The 21,396-nt window shown below is 43.2% G+C and overlaps 1 protein-coding gene across 5 annotated transcripts in view; it reads right to left on the reverse strand.

Annotated features, from left to right (window-relative positions):
• Positions 1 to 10,527: 10,527 nt before the first annotated feature.
• NOAZFP (nucleolar atypical zinc finger) overlaps positions 10,528 to 21,396 on the reverse strand; it is a 33,643-nt gene continuing 22,774 nt past the window's right edge. For 4 of the 5 annotated variants that reach the window (XM_088660308.1, XM_035111685.3, XM_035111688.3 and 1 more), the window contains 9 exons: positions 20,431 to 20,560; positions 19,705 to 19,724; positions 19,533 to 19,603; positions 18,402 to 18,481; positions 16,341 to 16,467; positions 15,205 to 15,309; positions 14,068 to 14,114; positions 12,723 to 12,840; positions 10,528 to 11,630 (listed from right to left, as the gene is read on the reverse strand). In XM_088660308.1, the coding sequence (XP_088516434.1) occupies positions 11,380 to 11,630; positions 12,723 to 12,840; positions 14,068 to 14,114; positions 15,205 to 15,309; positions 16,341 to 16,467; positions 18,402 to 18,481; positions 19,533 to 19,603; positions 19,705 to 19,724; positions 20,431 to 20,550 (939 nt within the window). In that variant the 5' untranslated portion in view covers positions 20,551 to 20,560 and the 3' untranslated portion in view covers positions 10,528 to 11,379. Of the gene's footprint in view, positions 11,631 to 12,722; positions 12,841 to 14,067; positions 14,115 to 15,204; positions 15,310 to 16,340; positions 16,468 to 18,401; positions 18,482 to 19,532; positions 19,604 to 19,704; positions 19,725 to 20,430; positions 20,614 to 21,396 lie in introns of all 5 variants that reach the window. The other variant, XM_035111686.3, reaches the window with a different exon arrangement.

Raw genomic sequence — 21,396 nt, forward strand, 5'->3', positions numbered from 1 at the left:
AATAATATATTTAGGAACTTCAAAATTTCATTTCTAATTGAACCAAGGAGCGTTTGCCCAAAGTAAACTAACCCCCCTAGCACAGAACCTGAAATTTTCTTTCTCCCAGGAAGCAGGGAGATTCAACAATGTACTCAATATAGCTTGAGGGTTGAGGTTAGCGGGATGTTGCAACCTCCTTGACAACTTTGGGAATGGGAGGGTGGAAGAGGCAATGCAATCTAACAGAACTAAATCACAGAACTTTAGAAATAATTCAGATGCAAAATTCTCCTCTTTCCTGTAGCTATTACATTCCTTAAAGGTTTGTTGTATATTTAGCAAAGCAGCTTGAACTGTAATGGATAATTTAATTTCAAATGATCTAGCAAACAGGAAAAATGCAAAGGCAAAACCAAAAGAAAAGGACATTTGTTTAAGCATTCATGTGTTACCTAATTTTGTTTTAATTGACTTTTTGAAGAACATTGTATATTCCTTTCCTCAGAAATGCAAGCTGGAGCATTATATAGCAGCATCATTATGAAAGTTGTTTTATGCAAATTAGCGGTCACAGCTCATACACATTCTGCCAGTCTCAAAAAAAGGAGGAGGAGGAGGAGGAGGAGAAACTGTGAGCCGGAGCCTCAGCAAGATCAATCCAGCTCATTCATTCCTTTCCCCCATGTAGTGCTTTATCTAGGTAGGTAGGTAGGTAGGTAGGTAGGTGGATGGGTAGATATTAACATCTATGTGCATGGCACCGTACTGCAAGGATGGAGAACCTGTGACCCTCCAGGTGTTGAACTCCAATTCCACATCATCCCTCACTCCAATCCGGATTGACATGGGTTAGTGGGTTAGTGGGAATTGTAGTCCAGCAACATCTGGAGAGTCACAGATTCATCATCTCTGCTTTACAATGTATGCAATGATAGGGAACATGAAGAAGAATATGTGATTATTTCATTTACATATACCTAGAGTTTGTTACACTATGGTTTGGGGTTTGGCTAGTTATTCGTAAAGCTTCATGGAACAGATGAGCACTATTCTCACAACTTAATTCAAATATTTAGTCAACATTGGAAGCCACAGCCAAATATGAAGAGGAGGAGTCAGTTGCCTGGGTATGTGTTGCTTCATGGATGCAAACTCTTTATTTGGCATCAAAGAACATGCCTTCTGGATTAAGTAAGTATAGGAACAGCACTGACAACTGCACATGCTAAAACTCTGTAGGAGTATAAGTCATAAATTGCAGCTTGGTTCTGTTTAATACATTTTCTTTTCTGGCTAATCAATATTGGCACATCAATAAAGACAATCGAATGCTTGCCTTTAATATTTCAAAAGTCTGCTGTCTTTATTGACTTTGTACCTGTCATACTCAAGACAACAAGAAAACAGTCCCAGTTGGTGAGATTATTTGAAGTAAGTTATATACTGAAGGCAGACAAAACAGTTTTTCAGATGTCATCGCATTGTTTTACAGTTTATTAGTTTTACAATTTATGGTTACTTCTGAGACATATGAAAGGCAAACAAATTTCATCTGAAAGTGCATCTTAATTCTTGAGTTCTTGTTTAATTCGCTGCCTTAATATAATGCCAGTATAAACCCAACTTAATACAGTGCCATTCCTTTTTTAAGAAACCACTTATTTATTTGGTAATTATCTTTTCCTATGACCATTAAAGGAGAGCAGAATCTTGCTTACTAAAATAAAATTCACTATTTTAAAAAGAATTTTGTATACAAGCCAGTTCTGGGTGTGGGAGCTGCATTGTACATGAAATGGAAACATTTCTACAGCATTACCCTACCATTCATTTGAAGAGAAGCCAAACGATACACCAGTGCTCTGGGTTGTGGCATATATCTTATTATATACTGCCTTGCACCAAGATAACCAAAAGACAGTTTACAAAATAAAAATCAATACTGCACAATAAAGCTGAAGAACAATAACAAATTAAAATATGCAAAAAAGATATCTAGAGGTTCATTAAAAGTTGACAGAAGAATAAATGGCCCGGGTGTAAATAGTTATGTTTTCAACAAGCAGTAAAACACCAATACTGTAGGTCTATATTAGCTGCCGACAGGCCAGCCCTGATCTGCTTTGCAAGGCTGGGATGGCAAGGGTTCAATGTCAGGAGGACACAGCAGCGCAGTCATGCTCCCTTACTATCAGTCCGATCAAACTGACTTGAAGGATGCATGCCTGAACATTGCATCCTCCTAACACTGCCCTGCCAGCACCCCCCTGAAAAATGCACCCGGGCCATTGCTCTGGCAGTCCACACGCCGCCCCGCCCCCTGCTGCACTCCTGTGCTTAGTAAAGAAGAGAATGAGGTTGTTTCCCATGATCAAATGCTTTTAGTTTGGGGCTCTCAAGATCTCCTAGCCTAGGTCCTCCATTTCCTTTAATCCGGGTCTGGTTTCATACAAATACGTAAATTGGCACCACCTGCAGGAAAAGATTCATCCCTCCCACCTCATAAATATGCAGTAGACCTGGTTTGTTAACATTCACCCTCTGCGACCAAAATTAGAAGCTTGTTTACCTGGTGGAGTCCATAACATGAATCAATGTGAAGAGCTAGTGTGGGCTTATGTATCGTGTAACATCGAGATAAAGAAGATATAGTATATAAAAGCAAAACAAAACCCCTGGTAAGATGTTGGCACCATGGTCAATAGCATCGCTTGCAGACACTGAGGGTGATGTATTCAGGTGCTGCTTGTGGGCTTTCCAAGGGTATCTGGTTGGCCACTGTAAGAGCAGAGTGTTGGACTAAGTGGGTCTTTGGCCTGATCCAGCAGTATGAGTTTAACTTAATTAGGTGAAGGATGCATGGATGGGTGGGTGAAGTTGGGGGTGGAGGTTCAAGCATGATTACTTCAAGCAGGGTGATTAAAATGTATGGTACATATCTGGAATTCACATTGGAACAGAGGGATATGGATTCATTACATTTATTTACATTTCCTCCAGGTTACCATGTGTGGGTCCTTCTCCCATTTCATCCTCACAGCAACTACCCTGTGTGCTAGGCTAGGCTGAGAGAGGGAGTATGCCTGTCCCAAGATCACACTGTCCCAAGATCACACAGTGGAGTAACTTTACTAAAAACTACCAGTGGGTTTAAAGTGATATTCAATGTTCCCATTCCACTAGCACAAGAGATGGTGGACCTGCAGAATGGAACTTTCTACTCTTGTTCTCTGCAGCAGCAGCACCCCTGCACCCTCAAAATTAGCTCCAGGGGGTTGGGGACTCTCCAGAGAAGAATTTGGGGTGGGGTAGGGTGGGGTGTACAGGCAAAAGAAAAGAAACAGAAATGCTGCTATGCCACTGAGGCTGCTTTGTTGTTGTTGTTTAGTCGTTTAGTCGTGTCCGACTCTTCGTGACCCCATGGACCATAGCACGCCAGGCACTCCTGTCTTGCACTGCCTCCCGCAGTTTGGTCAAACTCATGTTCGTAGCTTCGAGAACACTGTCCAACCATCTTGTCCTCTGTCGTCCCCTTCTCCTAGTGCCCTCAATCTTTCCCAACATCAGGGTCTTTTCCAAGGATTCTTCTCTTCTCATGAGGTGGCCAAAGTATTGGAGCCTCAGCTGCACGATCTGTCCTTCCAGGGAGCACTCAGGGCTGATTTCCTTAAGAATGGATAGGTTTGATCTTCTAGCAGTCCATGGGACTCTCAAGAGTCTCCTCCAGCACCATAATTCAAAAGCATCAATTCTTCGGCGATCAGCCTTCTTTATGGTCCAGCTCTCACTTCCATACATCACTACTGGGAAAACCATAGCTTTAACTATACGGACCTTTGTCGGCAAGGTGATGTCTCTGCTTTTTAAGATGCTGTCTAGGTTTGTCATCACTTTTCTCCCAAGAAGCAGGCGTCTTTTAATTTCGTGACTGCTGTCACCATCTGCAGTGATCAAGGAGCCCAAGAAAGTAAAATCTCTCACTGCCTCCATTTCTTCCCCTTCTATTTGCCAGGAGGTGATGGGACCAGTGGCCATGATCTTGGTTTTTTTGATGTTGAGCTTCAGACCATATTTTGCACTCTCCTCTTTCACCCTCATTAAAAGGTTCTTTAATTCCTCCTCGCTTTCTGCCATCAAGGTTGTGTCATCTGCATATCTGAGGTTGTTGATATTTCTTCCGGCAATCTTAATTCCGTTTTGGGATTCATCTAGTCCAGCCTTTCGCATGATGAATTCTGCATATAAGTTAAATAAGCAGGGAGACAATATACAACCTTGTCGTACTCCTTTCCCAATTTTGAACCAATCAGTTGTTCCATATCCAGTTCTAACTGTAGCTTCTTGTCCCACATAGAGATTTCTCAGGAGACAGATGAGGTGATCAGGCACTCCCATTTCTTTAAGAACTTGCCATAGTTTGCTGTGGTCGACACAGTCAAAGGCTTTTGCGTAGTCGATGAAGCAGAAGTAGACGTTTTTCTGGAACTCTCTAGCTTTCTCCTTAATCCAGCGCATGTTTGCTATTTGGTCTCTGGTTCCTCTGCCCTTTCGAAATCCAGCTTGCACTTCTGGGAGTTCTCGGTCCACATACTGCCTAAGCCTGCCTTGTAGAATTTTAAGCATAACCTTGCTAGCGTGTGAAATGAGTGCAATTGTGCGGTAGTTGGAGCATTCTTTGGCACTGCCCTTCTTTGGAATTGGCATGTAGACTGATCTTCTCCAATCCTCTGGCCATTGCTGAGTTTTCCAAACTTGCTGGCATATTGGGTGTAGCACCTTAACAGCATCATCTTTTAAAATTTTAAATAGTTCAGCTGGAATATCATCACTTCCACTGGCCTTGTTATTAGCAGTGCTTTCTAAGGCCCATTTGACTTCACTCTCCAAGATGTCTGGCTCAAGGTCAGCAACCACACTACCTGGGGTGTACGAGACCTCCATATCTTTCTGGTATAATTCCTCTGTGTATTCTTGCCACCTCTTCTTGATGTCTTCTGCTTCTGTTAGGTCCTTACCACTTTTGTCCTTGATTATGGTAATCTTTGTACGAAATGTTCCTTTCATATTTCCAATTTTCTTGAACACATCTCTGGTTTTCCCCATTCTATTGTTTTCCTCTATTTCTTTGCATTGCTCATTTAAGAAGACCCTCTTGTCTCTCCTTGCTGTTTTTTTGGAAATCTGCATTCAGTTTCCTGTATCTTTCCCTATCTCCCTTGCAGGAGGCTGCTTTAGTTACAACCAATATTTTAAATAAGATAAATTACGAATCAAATACAGGTAAGTCATTATTTTCAGTTTTCATCCATTCAATGGGGTTTTGACCCCATCCACAAAAAAAGCAAAGCCTGGTTAAGGTTGCTGGCATATAGCGGTTTTGCAAACTCATCAGCATTACTTATTTATGTCACAAAGGGGAAAATGTCACCCATTTGCTCATCTTTCTCCAGTTCTGACACTTCCTCAGGCACTGGTGGCAGGTCAGGATTAATTAGCTCACTGATGTATTGATGCTACAGTTCCTTAGGCTATCCCTGCTTCAGATTGCTGCGCTACGGAGCATAGAGTGACAGCTATTGAAATTAAATGAATGTCACTTTTATCTCATGACCCTCCTCTTTGCTTCTTGAATGATTTTGTTAAAGAAAAACCTAGAGGGGAGATACTGAATCGCAAACAAGTATCATTTGCAATCATTTTACCATTGATTAAAACACACGTCAATATTAGCAGTCTCTAGTTACCTAAGCATCTAACACCCCAATTAATAAATGTGTCAGCTCCTGTTCTCTGTCTTTTGTAATTAAGTTCTATCAGGCATCCTCTTTCTGTTATTCATCCATCCTACCATCATTGACTGTCTCAGCAGAATTCAGGAAGAGTGATGTGGATTTGGAAACAGCTCTGCAGATGTATCCCAGTCACTAGTTTATGCCATCATCAGAAGTGCAGGGAATGGTGGCCGAGCAAAGGGTTTCTCTGCGGTAGATTGTGGTACTTTCTCCCCACAAAGGTGGGTCAAGCATATTCTTCATAGAGCTTCCATCTTAAAGAGACACTATTTTACACCGGTGGTTAACAGTTCTGGATTTTTTTTGTGGGAGCCACCTCTAATGACTTGTTTAATCTCTACTTGTGCTGCTGTTTGATTGGAATCATGTTAAAGTTGTATATAAACTGTTTCATTTGCTTTTAGTTGTATGATTATATTGCTATAACCCACCCTAGAACCTTATGGTGGAGCTACCACAAAAATGGCCCTTTTTCTGGTTGTTGCCAAATATACTCCTACAAGAAATGGTGCAACCATGAAGGTCTCCCTTGATGACCTTAGTGAGTGGGCTGGTTTGTATGAAAGAAGGTGTTCCCTCAGTTAACCTGGTTCCAAGTTGTATAGCGGCTTATAGGCTAACACCAAAATCTTAATCTAGGCCAAGTAACATTTCAGTAGCCAAAGCAGCACCTTTAAACAATGGTGTTCTATGTCCACAGCTAGACATGCAGTTAGATAACCTAGTCATTGCATTCTGTGCTAGTGGCAGCTTCTGGAACTGAGGTGAAGCAATGACCTGACTCAGAATAAAGCCAGCTTTCTATGTTGATGTCATAACTTACAATCATAGAATTGTAGAGTTGGATGGGACCATGAGGGTCATCTGGTCCTACCACCGGCATTGCAGCAATCTTTTTGCCCAGCATGGTGCTTGACCTTACAACCCTGAGATTAAGAGTCTCATGCTGTTGCTGTAAACTCCCTCCTGTGGAAGGTTTGTCAGCCCCTTCTTAACCAACCTCTCAGCACTTTGTGAAGAATGTCTTATTCTAGCCTTCTTTTAGTAGTAGCTAGCTTACCTACCCTGATCCTGATCTGACTCTCCTGCTTTGATTGTTGTTAACTGTAATGCTGTTTTAATGGGAACGTATATTACATATATTAATTATGGATGTTTTAATGTATTCAGTTTACTATTCATTGTAATTAGAGGTAGCTGTATTTCTATAATTGGTTTTGCTGTTGGCTTTGATTTGTTTGTGAACCACCTTGATATTTCTTCTTGAAATGAAAGGCAGTATATTATTTTCCTAGTAATTTTATTATTAATACTATTATGTCATTGATCCTTTTCCTTGGATCTATTGCCAATTTTAGTTACGTTGCCTTGCCTACACTGTTAAAAAATGTATTTTTGAATGTTGACCTTTTTCAACTGTTATTTTTATTAGATTTTTAACTTTTGTTTTAAATGTTTCATTGCATACCACTTTTGAGAGCGTTTGGGGAGGAAGTGACTCATAAATTCCAATATAAATAAGTCAACCCAACCCAACAGATTCAAGGCTTGTAGACAAATCCACCAGGCACTATATCTCTACAACCCCATGGAAATTGCTTGGCTTATAGCCAAATACACAGGAACTACCACAAGAAAAAACTGTTACTTACACATTTCTAAAACAGTATCCGCAGAGTGCCAGAGACATATTGCGATAGAAACTTTGCATCAAATAAACTGGGACTTTCCGGTTCATTTCCTCCCTAGGTAATTCTACAGCCTCCGTTGTCAAGAATGCACCACAAGTACATCCGATAAAAATAGAAACAAGATGCTAGGAAATGGGGACATGTGGCCATAGGGAATATGCTTGTTTGTCCCAGTCACATCTCTAGTTCCTTTAATGGGCCTGGAATGAACACAACAAGTCTTCACCTGCAAGAACACTGTATCTTCAGGCAACTCAGAATGGCGCATTTCTCCATGAAAGCAAACCCTAATGACCATTATCTGTAAGAAAACTGATGCCTGATGTTAAGAACTTCAGGCATAAACACAGCAAACAAAAATAAGTAACTGTCACAATTGTATGGAAGAAGTTTCCATAAGTAGCAAAGGGAGTCACTAATGATTTTAAGATTATTATTATTTAATTGGGAATAAGTTAAAAGGATGAGGCAATTTACCATTTTATCTAAGTGATGGTACATACTCTGTGAAAGACAAATGCATGCTATTTCCCTCCTCAATGCAGTTAATTCTATCGGTCCACTTCAATATTTGTATTGTACAATATTTGTACTTCACTATATTATGCTCAAAACCAAGAACACAAACAAGTTATTGTTTATATGTTGGGTAGTGACTTGGTTGCAAAATCTGTGCTTTCACTTCCTAGTATAGTCTATAAATGGAATGTGCTGTGTGTTATGGCTTCAGCTCATTTTATTTACAGGCCGCCATGGCAAAAGCAGAAGAATAAATAGCTAAAAGGAACTTATCCTAGAGGGAGATAATCAATGTAAGAATATCTCAAAGAAAAATTCAACAATCCTTTACATTGATTAGGATAATTCATTCTTTTACATCAACAGCCCTTGGCGCAGCCAGTGACAAAAATGTTGTCTCATAATTGGAAAATTGAACCTAGAATATTATGGGAATTTAATTCCAGGGAGTTAGGGAGAAAAATAGAACACAGAAGGTGGACTAGCAATTCATTAGCACTTTTGGAGATGTGAATTTTCTTTAACAGCCGCTGCTGCTCCGCCTTATAAAACCCAGCAGATCCCCCCCCACTCCCTTTTCTGCAATGTCAAAACACTGGTGAGTTCATCAGGGCAGCTAGTTATCTTCCTATCTGGGACTTTGTGCAAAGAGCTGTGATTTATAATTCCCTGCTCTAGCTTTAATAGAATATATCAAATAAAGAATGTAAGCTTGCCTGGAACACTATGTTCTATCCAGAGAAACCTAGCTTATGTTGTACTTATGTTGGTCCATCTAGCTCAATATTGTTTATACCAGGCATGCCTAAACTTGGCCCTCCAGCTGTTTTGGAACTACAATTCCCATCATCCCTGACCACTGATCCTGTTAGCTAGGGATGATGGGAGTTGTAGCCCCAAAACATCTGGAGGGCCAGGTTTGGCCATGCCTGGTTTACACTGACTGGCAGAGGCTTTTCTGGATTTCAGGCAAGGTTTTCTGCCAGCCCTCCTTGGAAATGCCAGGGATTGAACCTCAGATGTTTCCGCATGCAAAGCAGATGCTCTAGCACTGAGCTACAGATCTTATGGATGTACTTATTCCATATATAAAAGCATACCCTACGTTTGTAAACAAATATAGTCACTGCCCAAGAACCAGTGTGGTCTGGGGGTTAGGTTGTCAGGCTCAGACAGTGGTGCTCCTGGGCCAAACACCATCTTGGTCACATAACTTCCTGGTTGAATTCCAGCCTCATACCAACCCTGTGAACGAATTTAACTGGCCAAACATGCCACCTTCTCAAAGCTCCTTGCAGGAAAGGCAAGGTAAGGATGCCTTTGGAGCAGGGGTAGCCAACACCGTGTCCTCCAGATCTTGTTGGGACTACAACTCCCATCATCCTTAACCATGCTCTCTGGATGCACTCTATTGACTCCCCCTGCCTTAGAAGAAATACCTGCAGCTCTCCAGTAATCTATGTGCATTCGCTAGAGATGTGTGTGTGCATGTCCTACCATCATCATCATCATGAATAATAAAATCCCACCTTTCCCCCAGACCAGGACTCAAGGCAGCTTACAGATAAAATAGAAATAGCTAAAAACAGATTTATGTTTTGGGTTGGGTGGAGTATCCACCACTCCTCTTACCTTATTTCATTTAAATATTTTTACCCCACATTTTCATATATAAGGTGCTTGGCATAAAGGTAAAGGGACCCCGATCATTAGGTCCTGTCGCGGACAACTCTGGGGTTGCGGCGCTCATCTTGCTTTACTGGCCGAGGGGGCCAGCATACAGCTTCTGGGTCATGTGGCCAGCATGACTAAGCCGCTTCCGGCGAACCAGAGCAGCACATGGAAACGCCGTTTACCTTCCCGCCACAGTGGTACCTATTTATCTACTTGCACTCTGATGTGCTTTCGAACTGCTAAGTTGGCAGGAGCTGGGACCGAGCAACGGAAGCTCACCCCATTGTGGGGATTTGAACCGCCGACCATCTGATTGGTAAGCCCAAGGCTCAGTGGTTTAACCCACAGCGCCACCCGCGTCCCAAGGTGCTTGGCATACATACCGAATAAAAGGCAAACTTTCCCAAGCCCTCTGGTTGAAACTAAAAGGGCAGGGGGAGAAGCTGGTCAGACCCCTTCCAGTGGGTGTAGCACATCCCTTCAGCTGGGTGGGAGTGATGGTGGCTGACAGCAAACACAACAAAGGAGGAAGAGAAAAGAAGGGGTGTGGGGGCATACACAATGTAGATAAAAACTAGACTTAAAGTAGCATGGGGGTGGGGCAGCACCAGGAACAGAGCAGGGCTGCTGGAAGTGTGAAGGCAAACAGCCCCGGAAGGGTAAAAGGCCTATCAGAGGGGGCACCATGTCATGGCTGCACAGGGTGGGCAGCTGGCCCCAGGGCATGATGGGATACCGTTCTATTCTATAGGTCTGACAATGTCACTGATTTTAGGAGGCTGTTTTAGGAGGCCGTGCCCTTTTCTCTAACCATATATCTGTCAACACCACCCTCCCTCTGCTGCAGCAAAACACAAGGACACAGGATGGAAGAGAGAGAGAGCGATGGACTTTATTAGGCAAGGAGGATGCAGTGACATTTTTATGGCGACAAATCTAAGATCAAAAGTTTATTTAGGTCACACTGCAAGTGGCTGCGAGCGCTACAGTTAATGTCTGGCCGTTCAAAAAGGCAGGAACTGACAATTCTCCAGTAGTGCATTACAAGAGACTATATTGATCAGCCTTGCTTACACAAAATGTCAAAGTAACTTTAATTTCAATTTATATTTAGAGTACAATAGCTTGTAGCAAGCATTTCCCCAAGGGCTCAAGCTGGATCAATATTTATGAAAAACCTAGGAGACAGCTTTCAATATATAAAAATAAGTTGATGCCCACTGCCACCAATACTTACGAATTTATGAAACATGATGACACAACCCTCCCCCAAAATTACTCAAGAAAAATAACTTTGCTTCTGAAGAATGCCTGGAAACAAAAATTACCTCAGCCTTCCCCACACTTCCAACTTATGCTGCAGAGAGAGCATTAGGTCTCATCCTCATTTCCAGGTTCCCTGAACTAATGTGAACCCTCAAACTCTTTACTCTCCAAGTCTTCCAATATCTTTAGCCATACAAATCTTTTCTTGATCTCCTGCAAATTGCTCCATTCCTTTTGATTCCTAGTAAGCTTTGCTATTTGAAAAGTCGAGCTGTTATTCCAGTGCCACCACACATAAAAATTCACTAAGCACACAAAAGAGTTCCTCTCACATGCTAGCTCCACCATAAATGTGGGCTTGTGGCCAGATGCTAAGCATGTTTACCCGGAGGTTAAGGGCCACTATGTTAAAGGGGACCTTACTGCCTCTTAAAAGTGTGCTTACGAAAGCAGCCTTAGTCATCAGCCTCCTCATAGTGTGCGTAGCCGCTGGCATAGGTCCTTCCTAAATTCAAGTGACCAAACATACCGGTTGCCTCCGTTTCTGAATCCCTCCCTCCCTCCTCTTCCTCCTCGTCTTCATCGTCATCCTCTGCTTCATAATCATCATCTTTGCCAGCCGAAAGGTTCTTCCAATAGGCATCATACCCAGAAGCCCCGTCAGCCTCTTCGCCTCCGGTCTGTCGGCCAAACCTCAGAGAGCGTGCTGCAGAAAGAGAGGAAAACATCCTGTCTTAGTTTTACTTCCCATTAAGGAAGGTGGGTGTTAAATAGTTCAGGCAAAACCCCAACAATTCTACCTTGCAACTATTTTCACATGTGTAATTCTCATGATTGCACAGACAAATAACACTAGAAGCAGGTAAGGCATTATTGCAAATCCGTAAGAAACCTATTGATTCATTCATTCTTCATCTTCTTCCATTTTTTCTCCCTCTCTCCCCCTCGTCATTTACAGGATCATTCTGGGGACCAGAGTCTCCTGGTGAAATGAGGCACAGAGGCTTCTCTGCAGTTTGCACCCTTTCTGACTGAGATGAAACCATCCTCATCTCGTTGCATTAATTAGAAAATATGCTACCAAGATTTCAAGACAAGCCTTTTGAACAGGAAAGAACATGGACTTCCCAATATGAGGTTTGCTGCAGGCGATAAGGGTAACTGCAGGTGGAAATGGTTACCAGTGTTAGAAACTCAGGTATATAAGCTAATTCCCAAATGGCACCTTTAATCTAGGTTACGGCCACCACAATGGAATGTCTAGGTACCAGTGGGGTGGGGTGTTGAAATTAATTAATATACTGCTTTATGTTTTAATGCAAAAGCTCAGCGCTGTTTACAGCACATTAAAACATCAAATAAAACAATCCAGAATAAAACAAATTCAAGCTTCAAGAGAAGCTTCTCCAAGTGACATGATTAATATAGCTGCCCCATAGCAGAAGTACTCTAGGAAGCATATGGGGTGTAGTGGTTAAGAGTGTCAGAACAGGACCTGGGAGATCAGGGTTCAAATCCCCACTCAGCCATGAAGCTCACTGGGTGACCTTGGGCCAGTCATAACTGAAGAGGGAGGTGAACCATGTACTCCTTGGGAGAAAAATGTGGGAGATTAATGCAATATGTAAGCTCTTCTGCTTAACTGTTCAAGAAAGCTGCAGGGGCCAGCCAGGTGGAGATGTCAGCCACCAGCCTGGCATCCAGAGATCTCCACGTGGTCGCAACTGGACCCACGTCAGTCGCAAAACATGCCTGGCGCCTGGGTAATTCTGAACACCGTTACCAAAGGGAAACTTACTTGACATGCTCAGGTCCTTAGTCTGTTGCGTTTCATGGCCACACTTAGGGCAGGGAGGCTCCCTTCCCTTCTCTTGTTTGAAAACCTTACTCCGTGCATGATCGTCGCAGAAACAAGCCTGCGGGTTATATAAAAGAAAGAAAAGAAAAGAATAGGGGAAATACATCACAAAAGAACAGGCTGCAATCGGAAAAGAAGCCCCACGGAGAAACACAACAGATTGCCAAAGTTGAGTGGCGATGGGATACATACCACTACCATTTAGCAAGCTCCATTTGAATCTTTTAAATTCTCTAGAATATATGCAGCCCGCCTTTTGCATGAAAGCTGGCTAATGAGACATTAAGAGGAGACAAGAATAGTTCCTCCTCTTAAGTATTTGTTGCCCAATCCAGTGGGGCAACTGGATGGAGACATTTCAGTCTAGCTGGCTATGCAAGACTCAGCATAAATCAGGGCCCGTAAGGACAGCTGTTCCCCTTCCCAATCAACTTAATCAGCTCTTGTACAGAGCTGTGAGCAACTACAGGGGAAGTTGGAGTAACTGAGATTGGGCTCTTCATCCCCATAAAGCCCTTCTCTGTCATGGCTACAAATCTTTGGACTCAGCTGCATGCCAGTGGCGGGCAGGACCAGAAGCAAAAGTGAATGGGGCAAGGAATGTGCCCCACACCTTTGTACAATAGGGTGCATGCCAGCCATGCAAAACTCAAAGAGTTTTCTACAAACACGTATGCACACATTCCCCATCTTTCATCAAGGCAAACGAGAGGTTTTAATGCAGTCCAAGGACACAATTTCAGCCGGGTGACAGATAGCACTGGTGAACCAGAGGGAGTGGTCTGGGGAGAGGGGCCACGAGGCCCACTTCCCTGGGGCAAATGATTCATCAGAACCCCGTGAACGATAATATTAGCAGATATATAGAAAATGTGCAAGGTAATGAGATGTTATCTTGGCTTCACGCGGAAGCAGGCTGGTGCAGACGGCAGCCAGGCAAAGATGAAACGTTTTTGCATTTTGAATGAAAGGAAACCAGCAGAGGGAAAAGGCGGCGGCAGTGCTGAGGCTGTAACAATGAGTGAAGGAAGGCAATTTTAGCAACTGGGGTTTAGAAGGACTGGAGGGAAGGAACACCAAGTGTCCAGGAACACAGCATGGAGGTTACATTAATCAAAGAGAGATGGGAACAGGACCCAGATAACTTCTTTGGGGAGGCGGGTGGGAATCAGGAGACGTTTTTTGATGCATTGTGGAGAAGGACGTGGCAAGAGCCGCCAGCAGCTTTGAATGTATGAGAGCGGTGAGCTCGATACATCTACTTTCTGAACGCTTTTGCTGTTACCTTACAACGGAGACATGAATGCTGCCCAAGTCGATTACAGGAAACACCTATTAGGCAAGATAAAAAAGGCGTGCTTGAATAATGAGATTTCATGGCTTTGCTCTTTTCCTTTTGCCTTCTAAGCCAAGGTCAACTATTCAGTTCAATGGGTAGCCTCAGGCTTTCCATGACTGTGCCTCTTTAAAGTACAAGGAAAATGAACACTTCGCCTCAGCCGAAAAAAGAAGCGAACAGACAATTTTAACGATGTCCCTACAGAGTTTGGGCCCAACGTTGCTCTTCCTCCCTTCCTGAAAGCAGAGGAAGTCCTCTTGACTGGAAACAACAGCTTGTACAACAAGGACGAGCAGAATAACTAGACTGAACAACTAGACACAACAAATGTGGGGGACTTTACAAGCAGGAATGCTGGAGGAGAAGTGCAAAATTCAGGCACATCACAAACCTGGCATTAGTGCAAGTAGGGCCTAAACACACAGGGCTGATCACCAGCCTGGCTCTCCTTGAACTATAACAACAACAACAATTTATTACTTATAACAACAACAACAAGAATAATAATTTATTACTTATAATAGTAATAATTTAATATTTATAACCTGCCCATCTGACTGGATTGCCCCAGACACTCTGGGAGATTTCCAACGTAGTAAAAACATAGCAATACATCAAACATTAAAAATTTCCTGATAGAGGGATGCCTTCATATGTCTTTGGGAAGTTATGTATAGGCAGTGACCATTTTAGGCGCGCCTGGCGTGCAATCACCGATGTGCAGGTCTTTTTCAGCCTGGTAGAAGGCAGAACGGAGGCATAATGAGGTGGGGTGTGCTTATTATATGCACTCCATGATGTACACAGGGGCCAGGAACAGAACCCCCATGCAAAAGGGTCGCCATCTATAGTGGTTTACCTGTTTGACATCTGATGGGAGGGCGTTCCAAACAGCAGTTGCCACTACTAAGAAGGCCCTTTGCCTGGTTCCCTGTAACTTCACTTCTCACAGTGAGGGAACTACTGAGCTGGATCTCAGGGTCTGGGCTAAATGATGGAGTGGGGTCACTCCTTCAGGTATACAGGGCCTAGTTAAAATTTGGTTCACCTTTAATAAGGGAGACTTTCAGGGATATAGCTTACATTTAAAGGTCTCGGCTTCCAGGACTTGGCAGCTGGCCTGATGTTCAAACTGATCATCTTCGCAGAGAAAATTGTGGCAAAAACAGCAGCTGAATATTCTGCCTCCTAGAAGATTCAGCAAGACACAATGTAACAGGTCAAAATCAGTCCCCACGCTCCCTAGCATCAAAATGCAAACAGATGTCATAGGAATGAAAGAAAACCTGGCCTGTCTTGCACCAGATAGAAAAATATTGTGGATTACAGTGGTACTAGCCACTTGAGTAAACAAGATGTTTTATAATACTAATCACATTTTCCTGGTTAGGTTGAGATGGTTTGGTTACGGAATGATGAGACCACCATATTAAAAGAGATTTTATTGCACAGCAGCATCAAAACTAAATATTCCAGCTACATCTCCACCCACCCACCCACCCACCCCCCAAATAGCCTAAACTAACAGTTTAGTTCTATACATGTCTTGCTGCTGTCGGTGGATTGCAGTCTAAGGTGGTACACTGTTAAGGCCAATGAGATAAAGAGGAGAGACCCAATGAAATACCTTTTCCTGAAACTGGAGTGGTGGGGGGGGGGGTAGTGGAAGGAAGAGATATGCACAGGATCCCGAGAGGGTACTGTAATTTTGCAGAGTTGATGGTTTAGCACAGGCTTTTATGACTGCGGGTAATGATAGCTAGTAGCACAAATTACCTCGGTAGTTTGAAAACTTCCCTCCTGTGTAATATACTCCCGGACAGATAATGTGTCAGTGGGAGGGAGTTCACGTGATAAACTGCATCATGAGCTGCAGCCAATCAAAACAGCCTGTGCAAATACTCCCAAGGGATATCCAGCTAAGTCACAGGCACTTAAGCCTACCAATTTCAACAAGTCTACCCCGAGTACAACTTTAACACACATCCTCAATGATAGAACGAGTAATAGTTTTCTCACATGCGAAAGGTGATATGAGAATGGGTCTGCCTCTCCTCTAATTTTAGGATTCTCTACTTCTGCAAAAGTTGTTTTCAATTCATAAAGACTTGCTACGGCAAGAAAACTAGCCTTGTAGCCACCTTCCTTTGGTAATTGTAGAGCTTTCGAAATGCAAGTGAAACAAGGGAACACACCCCTCTAACTGGTGAACAACTCACCGTGATCCCAGACACCCCTCTCGCATTCAATGCACTCTGCGTCGGCCAGAGGACAGATACAAGCATGGGTGCTAAGGCATTTCCTGCCATGGCAAACCCAAGCTTCACAGAAATCACATATGGCCCCCTGCAAAAGAAGAACCCACATGTTACTAGGGACTTTGGCAGACCTCTATATAAGCACTAGCTCTGCTGAACAAGGAAGGACCAGGCATGCATTCCAAGCAGCAGCAGGAGGGAGTCATTCTGAAGCAGTGGAAGGCAATTTTGCTCAGCGCTGCCATCCATCTCCCAAACGCATTCCATATTCTCAGGACTCTTCTCTCTTTTTTTGCAGGACTGCTAAGTACCCATTCCTAAAGTACATTACATGAAATTGAATCCCCTTGGTTTGTGTGTGTGTGTGTGTGTGTGTGTGTGTGTGTTTTCTTTTTTAATCCCACACACTACTCTCAGCATGATGCTCAGCAACCAGAATTGCTCGGAAGTCCTCGCTAAGGAATGCAACAGACCCGGACAAGCAGTCTGCATTCCACTGGCTACTCCTGCCCCCCTCCCCAAATGAATTGGCTCTTGATGCTCTGTCTCATCCAGGGAGCCATCCGTGTGGACAACAACAGAGCTGCCCATTATGTTCATACCAGGCAATGTATTCAGAAATAATTATTTGCAAGAGGACTTGTGCTACACAGTTTGCTCAGGGCAGCATAGAGCATGCAGAAGCAAGGAAGTCAAACTTCAAAAGAAATACTGTATTTACTCGAGTCTACTGCACCATCAAATCTAACGTGCACCTCAATTTTCAGAACCTTGCAACCAAAAAAAGGATTTACTGGTGAATGTAAACGCGTACCTTAATTTTTGTGTAGTAATTTGGCCAAAAAAGGGGGAGCATTACGTAGATTTGAGTTAAACACGGTATTAAAAAAAAAAAGCATAATCTTGTTTTCCTCTCCTCTGTATATGGGCTAATGGTGTTTTTTGTATTGAGTTACTAGTTAACCTTCCCATGATTCCAGGCTCATTGTTACCTTTCATGGAAGCAATGTGTTATCTCTCTTGAAACGTGACTCTGAAGTCCAAGATGGGAATATTCACGACTTTGGTTGCAAGCTGCCTTACAGATAGGCATGGTCGTGCCTATCACAGTGGTACCTCGCAAGACGAAAATAATTCGTTCCGTGGGTCATGTCGTCTTACGAAACTTTAGTCTTGCAGAAACAATCGGCAGGCGGCAAAAAAAAAATCGTCTTGCGAGACACGGCCATAGAAAGCTTCGTCTTGCGAGGCAACAAAGAATCGCTAGGCGCTTTCGTCTAGTGAGTTTTTCGTTGCACGAGGCATTCGTCTTGTGAGGTACCACTGTAATTTGAAAAGGACGTAAGCCTGCACAATGATCTGTGCAAATGTTACCATTCCTGCATTTTCCTGCAGTCTGAACAGGTAACAGTGGATGAACCTCAACAATGAAATCCAAGGCTCTGCAGTCGAGGGGTCTCCAAATGGCAACAAAAGGCGATGGAGGGTAGGGGCACACAGACTCCCACATCAGCATCCTGCCTTATTTTTTAAAAAAAACATTTTATAGCCAGGATTCAGAAGGTTCTGGTTGCTAATTTGAATAATTTTTTTTAAAAAAATGCTTATTCCAAAATACATGTGTTTATCTTCAGGATAGCAGAACCAAAGCTCATTTTATCGCTGTAGTCACGATGGTGCTATGAGTTTAAAATGTGAAACTGTGCGTGCTTATGAGTATGTTTGCTTTTTATTTACCAGGGTTGGCAAACTATTTCGGCTTTTTGCTCCAGTATATCATGAATGTAGAAACCACTGTAATGCATGGAATTGCAGGGGAGTGGGGAAGGCTGCAGAAGAGCAATGTGAGCTTCACAACTCCCTCTTTGTGGTAAGACCACCACTCCAGGGTCGAAAATTACTGAGCTGCACCACTGGGTATCAAGAAAAGAGCCATCAACACGGTCAGGCAAGTAATCTCTTCAGACTTTAGTTGCACTCATCACATATCCTAAAACTGATTTATTGTTTCCAGATACATACCACCATAGCAAGCCCAGTGCTGTACACACCAGCATGTTTTATGACACAGTCTGAAGATTTCATCATGCATTTTGTTTTTCCTATTACAGAGGGAAAAGAAATATTACACACACACACACATACAAGAGTGTTCAGCAACACTAAAGCTCCATAAAAAAGGCATAGCATTTGTCTCTTTCAGTGTTTACAAGTGTTTCCAGCTAAGGGAGGGGGGAGTGAGAATAAGGGCTATCATCCAAGAGATCTGAGCAAACTATGGTATTTTAAATTGCTCATATCAATACACATCTGATCAAAACAATGACTTGGATCCAGCAACACCGTCCTGTAAGGACTTCTGGCTATGTGACCAGACTTTCTCTCCCTCTTCTCCCCTCCACCACTGGCATGCAACTCACCAATTTTTTGTGGGTTTCCCTCAACCCTCTGGAGCAGATTTGGTGGAGCAAGGAGAAGAAGTCCGTTGTGCAGACCGAAGTCTTTGCACTAATATGACAGTCTTATTGGATACAACCAAATAATTTATTTTTTTAGAAGAGGCATTCTTTATTCATCATGGAATGGGGATGGGGATGGGGGACCTGTTGCCTTCCAGATATTGCTGCATTATTGAAAATTGACCTCACTTGCTGGGTCTGATGGGAATTGGAAGTCCAACATCATCTGGAGGGACAAAGGTTCCAGAGTCCAGAAACATCTGGAGGACTGTGGGTTCCACGTTCCTGCACTAGAGGGGCTGCCTCTTCTAAAGATGTACCCTTTCATCTGCAGTTTTCACAACTGCTTTATTAAAATTAATTTGCTGCATGGTTAAAGGTGCTGATAGTTTAGATTGGACAACTAAAAGCAGCTAATGTTTTCAGCCCCAGAAGGAGCCCAAATAAGGTAACTTTCCTGCTGCGTCTGAGGGTGAATAGCCTGTGTCCCTCCAGATATTGCTGGAGTCGCTACTCCCACCAGCTCCAGCCAGCATGGCCAATGGTCAGGGATGACGGAAACTGAAATCCAGCCACATCTGGCACCAACAGAGCCAAAATATGACTTCGTTTGTATAATCAGGCCACAATGCAAAAATTAAATTCTAAGCCCAGACCAATTGTAGGAACACAGAGAAATAAGAGAAAGACTTACCGCACTGTGCGCAAATGGGCAGCTTCTGGACAGAGCTGCAAAAGTAGCAAAATGCTCTATTTTTCTGCCGTCTGTCAGAATAAAAAAAGGGTGAAATAAATAAATGAACGAAGTCAGTTTAAAATGGTGCCAAAAATCTTACATGTAAAGGAAATACTGAATGTGCATTTACCTTTGACATTTATCACATTCCTGTAAGAGAAAGAGAGCTTATTTTATAGGAGTTCCCGTTTAAATTCAGAGTTTATAAACTTGTGAATTCACTTGCCATGAATACAGTGTTAGTCCTTTCCCCACTTTGAGTGCCCCGTGCGAATACAAACACACAATGAAGGTGCAATAGTCAGTGCTGCAGGTGGTCTATGCCCATGTGTTTTTATACATAAAGTCCTTCTGGTATCGCCAGGAGGGCTCCAAAAGCTTTGCCCTGGACCAGGCACCCCCAAACTGCGGCCCTCCAGATGTTTTGGCCTACAACTCCCATGATCCCTAGCTAACAGGACCAGTGGTCAGGGATGATAGGAATTGTAGTCCAAAACATCTGGAGGGCCGAAGTTTGGGGATGCCTGCCCTGGACCAACAGCCAGCTCTTATTTATAATTGCCTCCACCCTTCCCCTGCCCTCCCCCTTCCTTTGTGAAAACCAGACAACTTGAAGAAGAGCTGAAGAAGAATTTCACTCTCTGTGTGTGTGTGCACAACGGGAATTATTTCATTGTTTAAGAAGATTTATAACATCCGGTGTCTTTTGCAAAATCTCAAGTTTATGTGCTTAGGATCTAGTTTTGCTCATTTCAGTCTGATAAAGCACTGTCAATCTCACCCTCCTCTCCTTGACACTGGGAGAGGAGAAGAAAGAATTTTAAAGCCAATATCGGAAATACACCTCAATATTTACCATGGAGGCATTGCAGGGATGTTTAGCCAAATCAATGTTGCCTCTTGAAGCCCTTATCTGCTTCTCCCGTTCTTTACGGCTCTCGGCCTTCTTGCGAGCGCCCGTCTTCTTTTTAGGCATTCTTCACTTTCTGTGAGGCAATGTTTTATTCATCAACATTTGACAAAGAGTGATTGGTATCCTCTAAAATGGATGATAAATGTAATTTTAAAAATCGTGACATATTCCTCCCTTCCACATTTTTATTATTATTTTGGAATGTGCCCATAAACACGCATTAGCAATTATAATCACTTTAGAGGAGGGGTGATCGACCACTTGCCCTCCAGGTGCTGATAGGCTACGTCTCCCATCATCTCTGACCACCGGCTAGGCCAACTGGGGATGATAGGAGTTGGGAGTCCAACAACAACTGGTTAGCCACCCCTGCTTCAGGGTTCCCAAACTAGCTACTCAACACAGAATAGCTACACCTAGAACAGTTGTACCTTGGTTGTCGAACGCCCTGAAACTTGTACGTTTTGGCTCCCAAACGGTGCAAATTCGGAAGTGATTGTTCTGGTTTGCAAACATTCTTTTGGAACCCAAATGTCCAACAGGGCTTCCACAGCTTCTGATTGGCTGCAGGAGCTTCCTGCAGCCAATCAGAAGCCGTGATTTGGTTGTCGAATGTTTTGGAAGTCGAACGGACTTCTGTTTGACTTCCAAGGTTTGTCTGTAATAGAGTGGCTGACAAGCGCTACAAAGCACCAGGCTTAACCTGGAGCTCGATACCAAAGGAACACTTGGTCCTCACCCTTTCTTTTGCCTAGTTCTCTAAGGCAGCAACCCATCACTTGTAAACAGCAGAGTAAGCCTTCTCCCTCGCTCCCCAACAATTAGTTCCCCATGAACAATGGGCTCATGAGTGTCCGCCCCATGGTGATCTTGCATTCCCACAGAAGCTGGGATGGGACAGTGTGAGTC

The sequence above is a fragment of the Zootoca vivipara genome, chromosome Z1, assembly GCF_965207765.1.
Source record: "Zootoca vivipara chromosome Z1, rZooViv2.hap1.1, whole genome shotgun sequence".
Taxonomy (NCBI): Eukaryota; Metazoa; Chordata; class Lepidosauria; order Squamata; family Lacertidae; genus Zootoca; species Zootoca vivipara.